Raw genomic sequence first — 13,280 nt, forward strand, 5'->3', positions numbered from 1 at the left:
TAATCACATAACTACCAGGGATAGAATGATATCACTACCAGGTAGAGGGTGGAGGGACAGAGACACCTTAAACAGACGAGCAGGCCTGAAACCCTCCCAGAACACGACCAGAAAATGACCAGAACTGTAAACAGTATAGTAGCTGACCATCGGTAAACATGAAAAGTGTACTCAACCATCTCAAACATCTTAGTATGACTCACACAGAAATATAACGTATGTAATAGTTTTATTTCCTCAGGAGAAAAATGTTTTTCTGCAGACAGCTGATATCAGTTCCTACATTCACTCTCTCACATACACGCACATTCATCCTATACACACACAAGAAAACACACACACACACACTGACACCATACACACAGACATAGATGCACACACAGACTCGCACATACTCCACAAACACACACTGCAGCATAGTGTATACGCAGGAGAATCTCATTACTGAAGTATAATACGCATGGTTCCTGGCTGAGAACACTTCTGCCCTGAGACACTGATTAGGATGGAAGTTGATCCTGAAAACATTAACTCCCATACACACACTCACACACACTCACACACACACACACACACACACACACAGATCCCATCCACGGCAGGTCTGGCCGGCTGATTGAAACCGAAGTGTAGAGAGGTTCAGGGCTGTTTTTGTATGCAGTGTGTTCACACAAACCACTGTAATCACTGACACAAAAACTAATCAATCACACACACCCGGGAGTGAGAGAAAAAAGAAGGAGAGTGAGAGAAAGATAGAGTTAGACAGAGAGAGAAAACGGCAACTTTCCTGACAGGAAGTCCTTTACCATTTCTCCGAACTGTGAGTTAAAATGCTGAATGCATGAACAGCATAGTATTCATATGTGGATTCTTCAGAGACAAGTTTTGCAAAAACAATTAAGAGAATATTTATGGAAAGCAGTATCTGCAGTTATGAATAATACAACACCACACTCGAGACACATATCAAAATGTCAGCATTAACACGTCAACACAAACATGTCAACACAAACAACTTAAAAGTCTCCAAAGAGTGCTGCCGTTTTCAGGAAGACACACAAGCAGAAAGACAAACCGACAAACAGGCAGGGAGACAAACAGAGGCGGTTTTCTCTATAAATGTGTTGTTGTAGGAAAGAGAACGGGTCGTTTATGCAGAAATATCATGAAGTATTCATTAGATCCTGAGCATGTGGCAGATGATGGAGCCATAACCAACAAGGTGAAATCACAAGTCATGAAAGATGTATGTCTTATCACATGAATCTCCCCATGGGATCTCACTGGGTTGTGTGTGTAAAAGAGGGGTGGATAGAGAGAGAGACAGAGATGGAGAGGAAGTTGGGGTGAGGAGGCTCCCACTAGCAGGTCCACAGAGCTCAGAGGACACAGCGTAGATGGAGGTGAGGAGGCTCCCACTAGCAGGTCCAGAGAGCTCAGAGGACACAGCGTAGATGGAGGTGAGGTGGCTCCCACTAGCAGGTCCAGAGAGCTCAGAGGACACAGCGTAGATGGAGGTGAGGTGACTCCCACTAGCAGGTCCAGAGAGCTCAGAGGACACAGCGTAGATGGAGGTGAGGTGACTCCCACTAGCAGGTCCAGAGAGCTCAGAGGACACAGCGTAGATGGAGGTGAGGTGACTCCCACTAGCAGGTCCACAGAGCTCAGAGGACACAGCGTAGATGGAGGTGAGGTGACTCCCACTAGCAGGTCCAGAGAGCTCAGAGGACACAGCGTAGAAGATGAAAGCTGTGTGACCGTGGACTCTTCTAGTTCCTGTGCCCTTCTGCTTCCCTGGATCGCTGAGTCCATTATGAATACAACCAAGTAAAAAGAGATCAAGACTTCTGAGGATCGAGTTTAATACAAGCATGCAGGAAAGAATAGAGTGTTGCAGAGAGTGAAAGCTCACAGTCCTTATAGCATGGAGCAAGCCCGGCATGGCTTTTGTCATTCTTTAGAAAGTACCTTTAGCACATTTTTCTCAGGAGAATGTTATCGGTTAACCTGAACAATTACAGGTCTTAAGGTGTGCATATCTATGTTTTTCTTCTTCGGGAGGACACCGAGCTTCAAGAGGAGAAGGTGGAGACAGACCTACTGGAGGAAGAGGAGGAGGAGAAGGAGGAGGAAGAGGAAGAAGAGGAGGAGGAGGAGGAGGAGGAGGAGGAGGAGGATGAGGAGGAGGAGGAGGAGGAGGAGGAGGAGGAGGAGGAGGAGGAGGAGGAGGAGGAGGAGGAGGAGGAGGAGGAAGAAGAGGAGGCGGAGGAGGAGGAGGAGGAGGAGGAGGAGGAGGAGGAGGAGGAGGAGGAGGACACAGAGCTACAGAGTCCAGACTCAGTTTGGACGACACTTGCAGCACACAGACAGGAGGATATAAATAGAGTGGCTACAGGTCTGTCTGAGTGTATGTGTAATACTAGGGTTTCCAGTCTCGTTAATCATGCAGCAGAAAGGGTCACTGCTCCCTCAAAGACTGTACACACACACTTTAAAATGGAAGACAACATCAGCTACGAAGCTGAAAGACAGAACCAATGACAAATTATTTTGTATCTGGATCTGAGCCTCTAGTCTGGTTAACATACTGTAGATACCTTCACCTCTAGCCTGGTTACCATAGATACCCTGACCACTTGTCTGGTTACCATAGATACCCTGACCCATCTCAGCCTTTAGTTTGTCTACCGTAGATATGCTGATCACTAGTTTGGTTACCATAGAGACCCTGACCCATCTCATCCTCTTGTCTGGTAGCCGTAGATACCCTGTACATCTGAACAAGGGAGCTTCAAACTGCCTCTGCTTTTTCTCTTTGTCCTGATGCTTCACCAGTTGTAGGAGTCTCGCACCAACGCCTCCCACCCCCCCCAGGCACAGCCCCCCTCCTCTCACTTTCCCCAAATAAATAAAATGCACACAAATGATTTCCCGCTCATGTAAAAGGACAACTAAATGGTTGATCTATGAGTTGAAACTCTCTAACGAGGAGCATTGCTGGGCCAAAATTGAATCCTGCATGATAAATAGCTGGTATTATCTCCCTCTAGCTGGGGGGGAGGGGGGGGGGGGGGTTAAGGCGGGTTGAGGCTACTTAGAGAGAGTGGAGCCGGTGACAGAGGAGAGAGGCTTGCAGATGGATACCCAGAAGGATAAGAACATTAGCCTGGGCTACATCATTAATAACACACACACTTTACAAACATACCAACACAAACTGTATGCACAGACACACAAACACACACACTCTTACATACACAAGGCAAGGGAGAAGATGACCTCTATACCTCCAACACTTCCTGCCAGGGAAGCAGAGTGTTCTGACCACTAAGTGACAGGCTGGGGGGTACAGAGAGGCAGCGAAATGGAGAGAGACTGTGTGTGGGGATTGACTGTAGGTGTGTGTGTGTGTGGGGGGGGGGGGGGTGAGGGTAGTGTAGGTGTGTGTGTGTGTCTCTATGTGTGTGGACCTCTAAACTCCAATTACATTTGGCAGAGCCCTCCTTTCTGCTTTCTCTCGAAAGTAAATCATGGGGCACTTCCATGCCTGTGCCTGAGAGCCAGCCTGTCACGTCAGCCCTCACACTACTTTAGATATTACTCCCCTTCTACTGATGCAAACACCAACTTCAGCATCTTCCAGATCCAGACGCACACTCTCCCATGGATCTGTCTTCAGTTATATCAATAAACACACGCTAGGCTGCCTGTGCGACCTAGCTGCATCACTTCATTATTGTAATGGCCGACCGAGGAGCTGAACATGCTGGAGGAGGGAGGGCCGAGAGGGAAGGAGTGGGGGGGAGGTTGAGGGGAGAGGCGGGCGGTAGGGAGGGAGCGTGGAGGAGGTTGAGGGGAGAGGCAGGAGGGAGGGAGGGAGTAGGGAGGAGGTTAAGGGGAGAGGCGGTAGGGAGGGAGCGTGGAGGAGGTTGAGGGGAGAAGACAGGAGGGAGGGAGCGTGGAGGAGGTTGAGGGGAGAGGCAGGAGGGAGGGAGCGTGGAGGAGGTTGAGGGGAGAGGCAGGAGGGAGGGAGCGTGGAGGAGGTTGAGGGGAGAGGACAGGAGGGAGGGAGCGTGGAGGAGGTTGAGGGGAGAGGCAGGAGGGAGGGAGCGTGGAGGAGGTTGAGGGGAGAGGCAGGAGGGAGGGAGCGTGGAGGAGGTTGAGGGGAGAGGCGGGAGGGAGCTGATAAATGGAGTGAAGTGGAGGGGTGAGGTAAGACATGGAGGCAGGAAGATAGAAGACCTGAAATAAGTCTACACCATCCTGACTACAGACATTTATCAGCAACACTTTATGGTACCAAACTACCATGCAACTATAGAGCAATAGGTGTGGTTAAAATGTTTGAAGTTGATGGGAATTGCTATGTAACTAAATGGTATTAAGTTATTATCTTCCAATTCCAATGATCTCTTAATACAGATGGACAGCTATGAAAACATTCAGAAACTCACAAGCAGTAGACAAACAGGGACATCCAGTTGCATGTGCACTTTTACCTACACAAACATAAACAGGTACGCACACACATACATGCATGCACACCTACACACACCACATGTGAACACACACACAGACCAGGGGAGAGATAACAGATCAATCAGAGCCAAAAGCTTGGAACAGTTTCTCTGATTCCAGTCACCCTCCAGCAGTCAAGTGGTTTCGACACCAGATATATGGTTGGCTTATGCCCTGGCCCCCAGCCTCTCTCTCTCTCTCTCTCTCTCTCTCTCTCTCTCTCTCTCTCTCTCTCTCTCTCTCTCACACACACACACACACACACACACACACACACACCACTCCCACTGTCACTCTATCTCCCTCTCCAGCCCTACTCTCTGTTTTATTCTCCCCCTCTGGCTCCCTCCCTCCTTCTCTCAGACTTGACCTCCATGTCCCTCTACCCTCTCTTCTTACCCTGCTTCGGCATCTGTGTGGGTGTGTGTGTGTGTGCGTGTGTGTGTGTGTGAGTGTGTGTGAGTGTGTGTATGCATGCAACACCCTGCCATCATTCAAATCATGCACAAATTCTTTCACATATCCACAAGTCCATACATTCCAACAACTACTGCCAAAGACATGAATAAAATCCTGGACACTTTACTAGTGCACTGTGAACAGCAATGTCGACACAGCAATCTGGATACAGCAAACTGCTAAATGCAACACTATCACAACCTAGGTGACTCCTCAACATTATACTTGTAGATGGCCACTGTAGTGGCAGATGTAGATGAACTGAACATATTAGGGTTAGGGTTATGCTTTTAGGAGTGTGTTTGGATAGGTGGTTGACACAACTAGAGAAACCTGTTCTGTGTAATGTGGAGAGAATGCGGGAGAAGAAAGCTGTTGTGTGGGCTCTCGGCTCTACTTCCTTATATATAAGCAACACATCAGATCAGACGCCATCACACTGCTCTGACCGTCTACTGAACAAGTCTGTTGTGGTATATTTGAAGTACATTATTTGGTAAGTAACATGCTTTCACACATTTTCAACACATTTGAGTCAGAAGAGAAATCAAATTGGAATAACATTGTCACAGTAAAGACGTTTTACAATGTTGTTTTGAAATCAGCGTCGCATTTAATGAAATGACGAGAGGAGAATGGCACAGGGAGGAGTGGGGCTTGGTGAACTGACAGTTTGCCCACTATGTCATACAGTACTTCATACTAGACTACATTATTGTGAAAACACATGTTCAGTTCTGTTTGTGTGTCTCCCAGTGGTGAGGGAGCAGAGATGAGCATGGCTTCAGGGGGGTCTGTAGCTGTCGCTGGTGAGTACAGTGGTTACCAGTAGCCCGGACATTAGTCCTTAAAGTCACTATCTTGGTGCTGTAAAAGAATAAATGATCTAATCATTATAAACGTTCTTTCTTTCTTTCAAATGGCTACCACCAATCAGAGTTGAGGATAGTGCTACTAGGAGGGAGGGGTCTTGGAGGGAGACAGGACTGCTCTAAGAGCTCTGTGGGCAACCTTCTCCTGAGAGGAGATGTCTTTGAGACGGGAGCCAGAAATGCTAAGAACATCCTGAGACAACAGGAAGTGTGGGGCAGGAAGCTGACAGTGGTGGATACTCCAGGCTGTATGTGGCCCTGTCCGCTGTTTCTGACCCCTCAGTTGGACCAACAGGAACTACAGCGGAACGTGTACCTCTGTCCTCCAGGACCCCACGCCTTCCTCCTCATCATCCCAGTGGAATGTCCCTTCGATGCGGAACACAGAGCTGCCCTGGAGGAACACCTGAGCTCTCTGTTCATTAAACAGGTCTGGAGACACATTATCATAGTCATCACAGCAGAGGCTCCACTACTCTCCACGTCTCTGCAAGAGCTAATCAGAGGACAGCCTGTTATCCAGCAGCTTGTCCGGAAAGCTGGAGACCGCTGTCATTTTCTGGACATTGGGAACTGTGGTGATGGCACTCAGATCATAGGGCTGCTGGAGAAAATAGACAAGATGGTGGCAGGAAACAGAGGAGGCCACTACATGGTTGTGAAAGGGGGGTTTCATGAACTGGGGGAGAAGATGAGATGTATCAAGAAAAGAGCTGAAGATAGGATCAGTGAAGTACAGAGTCAAAGATCTAGACTCCGCAGTCAAATAGGTCAGTCATGAAACACTGTTTTACAGAATGTAAACTTCAATTCTAGAGGGACTTTCAATCTAGTGATGTGAATTTAAATTCAACTGAATTGAAATGACTGTTAATTGTTCATTATCATTCTGTAAGTTATTATAAATGATCAGATTAATAAAAATGATCATTTACAAACTGAAATCCTCTTTCTCCCAGATGAATCCAAAAGGCTGTCCGACATGAGGATTGTGCTAACAGGCAGCCACCTGGCTGGGAAGAGCAGAGCAGCAAACATCATCCTGGGGAGAGAAGCGTTTGAGGTTGGGTGTAAACGAACGACAAGCAGTGAGAGAGCCCGCGGTGTCGCATCAGGAAGAAATCTGGAGGTGGTCGACTCTCCAGGTTGGTTCTATAGAAACACCCTGGAAGAAACCCCCAAGCTGGACAAGCTGGAAATCCAACGCTGTGTGATACTCTGTCCTCCTGGTCCCCACGCTGTGCTGCTGGTGGTTCCCCTGGACACGGCCTTCCCAGAGTGCAGCAGAGTAGCTGTGGAGCAGCACATGGACCTGTTCACTGAGAAGGTCTGGAGCCACACTATGATGCTGTTCACACATGGAGACAAGATAAGAGGCACTACCGTTGAGCAGCACATCGAGAGCGAAGGACAGCCTCTCCAGTGGCTTGTTGAGAAATGTGGGAACAGGTATCACGTCCTCGACGGTTTAAGCAGAGAGGATGGCTCTCAGGTCTCAGAGCTGCTGGACAAGATAGAGGAGATGGTGGCGGGAAACAGAGGAGGCTATTATGAGACCGACAGAGATGTTTCAAAGGTGTTACGGCAGGCCGAGAGAGAGGTGGATAGAGGAGCAGAGATTACCATGAGGACGGTAAATCGACAAAGAACATTACTAAGGGCTTTATTTGAAGGTAAAGACCTTTCCGATATTCATTTTTTGTGTTAAATGAATGTGTGTTGATGTGTACGTGGTCAGAATGTTAGCAAATGTGTGTTGATGTACTTATAGTCAGGATAATAGCAAAAGTGAGTTTGTGTACTTGTCTGACAGGAGAAGACCTTAAGCAGACAGAGCTAAGGATGCTGCTGCTGGGCAGAAGCAATACTGGGAAGAGTGTTGCTGCCAATATGATACTGAAAGATGCAGTGTTGGACACAGCTTTACCAAAGGTACTTAACGCAGGAAAATGGAGTAATGCGTGTGTGTGGGAATGCAATTAAATAGTACCTGCATACTTTTGCCATGTCATGCGTACAAGAAACATAACCAGTAAGACAGGAAACACCCAGCCGTTCCGGAAATGAATACCTATTTTTAGTTTACCGTAATATTTTTTGGGTTGTTGTTTTCCTTTAGTTGGCAATCCTGATGTGAGTTGATAATTTGGCATAAAGATGTGTTTCACCTCACTTGTAGTACATCTCCTGTTTCCATTCAAAGGAGTTTGGTGCTGAGAGGAAACCAACCCCGTATGTGATGAGACAGAGACAGCTGGCTGGGAGGAACCTGAAGGTGATAGAATCCCCCGGCTGGGACACTGACTCCTCAGAGCAGCTCAGAGAGCACGGCCTCAGCCTGTGTTCCCCCGGCCCTCACGTCTTCCTCCTGGTGGTTCCACTCTCTTCTTCCTTCTCTGAGAGAGACAGGAGGGCTCTGGAGGAGCACATGAAGGTTCTCGGGGAGAGGGTGTGGAGATACACCCTAGTTCTGTTCACCTGGGGCTACTGGCTAGGGGACAGGGCTATTGAGCAGCACATCCAGGGAGAAGGGGAAGCCCTCCAATGGCTGGTGGAGAAATGTGGTTACAGGTACCATGTTCTTCAGAACACAAAAGACATTGCTGATGTCACCGTGCTGATAGAGAAGATAGAGGAAATGACCAGGAGAAACATGGGCCACTTTGCGGTGCTCAGTGTTGAAGATATTTCAGCAGACATGAGCATCAGGAACACAGACTTAAGACGACGACGGTCTGTGTTACATAAACTCGTAACAAAAGTGGATAAGTTGAGCGACAGAGAGAAAGCGTGGAAGAGTAAAGAGGAGGAGTGGGTGAACAAGGAGGAGGAGTGGAGAAGGAGAGAAGAGGAGTGCAAGAGGAGGGAGGAGGATCTAATAGACCGGATGTTGAAGGTTGTGCTGACCGAGCCAGAGGAGCCATTACTGCCTATGAGGAGGAGGAGGGGCAGCCTAGAACACACACCCCCCAGTAGTGAGTATCAATAGAACACATCCTCCCCAGTAGTGAGTATCAATAGAACACATCCTCCACAGTAGTGAGTATCAATAGAACACATCCTCCACAGTAGTGAGTATCAATAGAACACATCCTCCACAGTAGTGAGTATCAATAGAAGACATACCCCCCAGTGATATAACAATATCAGGACTGTAACACATTGGATACATTTTAGCCCCCTAAAAGGGCCCCATCATATGTTATTGCAACAAAGTCTCCAACTAAGCCCAAAGAGCTGGATGATACTGAGTATCGTAAACTTGTGTGTGTTACATTGTGTTTCAGTGAGCGGAGGGGCACCGTCAGAGGACGGGAGCTCCTACCTGTACTGTGTCTACGGGGCAGGAGGCAAGGTGTCCGACTGGCTGATGAGGAGACATGCTCTAGCCTGCACATCAGGGTACGGGTCAGTGAGTGGAGACGCCTTCTCCTCAGAGTACTCCTACTATGAAGAAGGGCAGCCACCTGAATGTGACAGCTCATCATTATATGATACCTGCATCAGCGAAGCCGACCCGCATACCCGACAACACCCAGAGTCACCGCGGAACAACAACACCAGTTGTTTATTGAGGGCGAGCACATGTATGAGAAGGTAGACAGAGATAAATAAAAAGAGAGATACGTGGATTTGCTTTTTCGAACAAAGTACAGGAGGAGGGTTTGTGTTGTATTGTGACTACTGTATCCAATGTTATCAAGTTCAGGTTACATTATTTTAAGGATTTGCTTTGCAGAAAGATGAGGCATCCATCATGATACACATTAGAGTCAACACAGACAATAGACGACAGACATTATGAAAGTACTCAAGGTTCAAATCATCTCTAAACCACTCAACAACAAAAGAATACAATGTTGTACAATTCAATGTGTGCAATGTTGATACACCTTGTTAGTCTGAGTGATGGTTGCTGGAGCAAAGCTATTTTTATACTTACTTTATACCTTTATACAGCACTTAGGAATGATTGGCTGGACCTGATGTTAGTTTCCTCCAGGATCACAATGACTCTTATTGAGAGACTTGTTGCTCTTGTTGGTTTGTTGTAAGTGTCTTAAATGATTGTACTCACCGTGAAATATATTATTGTTGCTTGCTTTTGAGGTTCTTGCCTTTTAATTGTAACTTTTCTAACTACATGCTCTTATTGTTCTTCCATTTGGGACTTATTTGGTTTTCACAATGTATGCTTCATGTTTGGCTACCCGCAATGTTTGAGGCTATCTCGTTGTTATGATCAGTGACCTATGCACTTTGTAAAACTCTCTCTTGGAAGTCACTTTGGATAAAAGCGTCTGCTAAATGCATAAATGTAATGTAATGTATACCTAATTTTCACTGTAATTAAAAAATATATTTTATATATTTATATATAATATACTTTATCCAGAGTGAACACTGTTTTCTTCCAGTCTTCATGTAGTACAGCAAAAAATGGCTGATCCTTTGGACAGCTTATTGCTAGTTAACAAAACTAGCAGAATGATCCTCTAGACATCTAATGTTAGCTAGCACAAGAAGGTCTTTTGTTATTGAAGACAGCTCATGTTCCATCGTATTTCCACTCTCCTCTCTTTTTTCCCCTTCCATCTTCCTGCTCCTCTCCACCTCCCCTCTCCTCTACCTTCCCTGTCCTTTCACTGTCCCCTCTCCTCTCTAACACCCACCCCCTCTCCTCCCATCTGTCCTTCACCCCACCTCTCGTCCTCAGTGCTTGTGGGAGGGGCATGCTGACCAAGGTGTGAGCTACTCAGTCACTCAGTCATTTGCCATCATCCCCGTCACTCAGAAACGCCTGGATGAGAATTGGACCGCTGACATAACTGCCATTATGAACTGTCTCCGCCCATTTCTATCAATCAACTCCTGATCATGTGAATGCAAAGCGTCTCGTGGCTGGGTTAGAGAGGGATCAGCAGGTTTGGGAGGGTTAGTGGTGTACCAGCAGGGTGAGAGATGAGAGGGCAGGGTTACGAAGAGAAGAGCGAGACAGCATGGTTGGGGATGGATGAGGAAGAGAGCAGAGTTGAGAGGGGATGAGGGGGAGAAGAGTTTGGGAGGGATGAGGGAAGGTGCAGGATTGGGGAGAGATGAGGGAGAGAGTATGGTTCAGGAGAGATGAGGGAGAGAGTATGGTTCAGGAGAGATGAGGGCGGGAGCAGGGTTGGGGAGGAATGAGGGAGAGTGCGACAGCATCGAAGGTGATCACTACAAAGACTCATCACAGGCATTGAAGCATTCTGGGTATTTGTTGTTATAAACACAACAAGGGGAACATGTCTATTATAATGAAGTGACAGACACCAGAACCATCACCACAACATGGGCATGCTAGTATGCTTCTCAAATGCACCTTTGGCCTGTTTCCTAAACATGAAGCCAGCTCCATGTAGGGAGGGGTATCATTGGTCTTAGTTTCTTTGTCTATGTAACATGGAAAACAGTTTTCCCTGTTAACACGTTACAGTGTCCAACACTACCAGCTACATTCATCTGACCCCCACAATTTTCTGTCCTCTACCCTCTTCAAAGCCATGGTTTCGCCTCCGGTCATCCCATAATTATCCTGCAGAATGCCTCTGATGTGCTTTCATTGAACCCTGTGTCCAGTCATGCCTGCTCGCCCCGCTTCTCTACCCGCCTCCTCCCTTCTTCTCTCTCCATTTTCAACCGTGGTCCCCGCCCCCCATCTCCAAATCCATCATCCTGTCTCTCTCTTTGACAGTTTTTCCTCCAGTCTCCCTGGCAGCCTCCGGCCTCTCTAACAGGCCTTTACGCGCTCCACTGCCTCTCAGCCTCTCTAGAACTGCCAGGCCGTCACAGCTCCGTGAACTAGTCAAATGGCTGGAAAGCGAATGAGCGAGAAAGGAAAAAAGAATAACCATTTTACATGGATATCTAAAGTCATTAACATGCTGCCTTCTTCAAGGGTGTGATGTGCTGTCAGAAGGTTGTATTCATACCTACTGGAGCACATATACAGCCCAGAGATCAACTACACCTGCTGTTGCAAAGGATCTCAGTGCAGCTCATCTACACATGCAAGACAGTGCCGCCAAATATCAACCCCCATTCATCACCAGCTTGCTGTACTCAAGACTACAGAACATTACCACACATACAGTACATTAGGCTGCTGTACTCCACACTAAATCACTACTCCCCATACAACACCAGACTGCTAGTGCACATAGCTGTTAGCCCTATTAGTGCAGGTAGCAGGTAGCTGTCAGCATAGGTATCTGTTAGCACTGGTAGCTGTTAGTTGTTAGCACAAGGAGCTAGTCTCTGTTAACACTGGTAGCTGTAAGTTTGATGTCCCCACTGACAGCAGATGGACAGGCCTGAGAAGATAGGTTAATGGAATACAGTAGGTTTAAAGCAATGGGTGTAACCTTCTGGATGGAAAGATTTAATCTAGCAAGTGCCTGCACACAGGCACACATACACACCAGAACAGACACCCACACTCACACCGTGACAGCTCAAATGTATAGGACATGTTAAATTGTGACTGATTTATTACAAGTGTAGAGTCATTAAATCATTCTGAGTTGTCAGATACCAGTGGCAGCATCTCTCCAGCTAGCAGGCCTCCCCTGAAGATCTCTCTGCCTGCCAGTCAAACAGAGTCTGCCTACAGCTCTGGGCCTGTTATCAGTGTAGGTGCAGATGCTCCTGTGGTTTGCTTAGCCCTGGTTAGAAATCTGGATGTTTCTAGTCTAGCACCTTAGAAAGGTTCACTATCTGTTATTGTTAGTTAGCTACAGGGTTCTCAGGATGAGGGGAAAGAAGGGTATCAAGCCACACTGCCAGTAGACTACTGCTTAAGTTGTTACAATTAGGCCTAACCCCAACACTTCCACAGTTCATGGGGCAGGGTTGGTGCACTGCTTTGGATGTCAGAGGAAGAGATCAAAAAGGCAACATGTCCCATTCTTCATGCTCTATTTAAATAAGGACATAGGATTGCTGTGTGTTTTGGAGCACGCGTTGATTTACTGTCTGATTGCTGCCACTGGACCTGCTGTCTGTGTTGGGCCTGTGAGGATATCCAGGGAAAACTCATGCCGTTGACAATCACTGGTATAAAAAGCTGGACTCAAACAACTCAAAGCCAATTATCTACATAAAGGGCCATGGCTGCAGCCATCTGGTTTGTAGACTGTGTCCAATTTAGCCCCCACCCCCCTACACACACACACCCCCCTCTGCTGACAGCAGTGCTGGTTATACAACACTATAGGACTCTGGCCTCTAACAACACATTCATGCTGTCAAGTTGATTTGTCTCCTGCTGCATGTATCATCAAAACTCTAATTATGCAGAACTGGTTTGAGTACCATAACTGGTAAGAATAATATAACTGGTCTGAGAAGCATAGTGGTCCGAGTAACATCACAGGCCTGTTTACTATTTCA

General features: G+C 47.1%; 2 protein-coding genes across 4 annotated transcripts in view; one reads left to right on the top strand and one right to left on the bottom strand.

The window, feature by feature from the left end:
- nkain2 (sodium/potassium transporting ATPase interacting 2) overlaps positions 1 to 13,280 on the bottom strand; it is a 33,522-nt gene that overhangs the window by 17,240 nt on the left and 3,002 nt on the right. The window lies entirely within an intron of this gene.
- On the top strand, positions 5,400 to 9,676 carry LOC136947766 (GTPase IMAP family member 8-like). Its single transcript, XM_067241946.1, is given in 8 exon segments — positions 5,400 to 5,476; positions 5,737 to 5,789; positions 5,918 to 6,622; positions 6,812 to 7,525; positions 7,666 to 7,784; positions 8,059 to 8,827; positions 9,140 to 9,367; positions 9,370 to 9,676. Coding segments are annotated over 7 exon segments (2,670 nt in total). The 5' UTR covers positions 5,400 to 5,476; positions 5,737 to 5,752; the 3' UTR covers positions 9,468 to 9,676.

Source organism: Osmerus mordax, chromosome 8 (assembly GCF_038355195.1).
Source record: "Osmerus mordax isolate fOsmMor3 chromosome 8, fOsmMor3.pri, whole genome shotgun sequence".
Lineage (NCBI taxonomy): Eukaryota > Metazoa > Chordata > Actinopteri > Osmeriformes > Osmeridae > Osmerus > Osmerus mordax.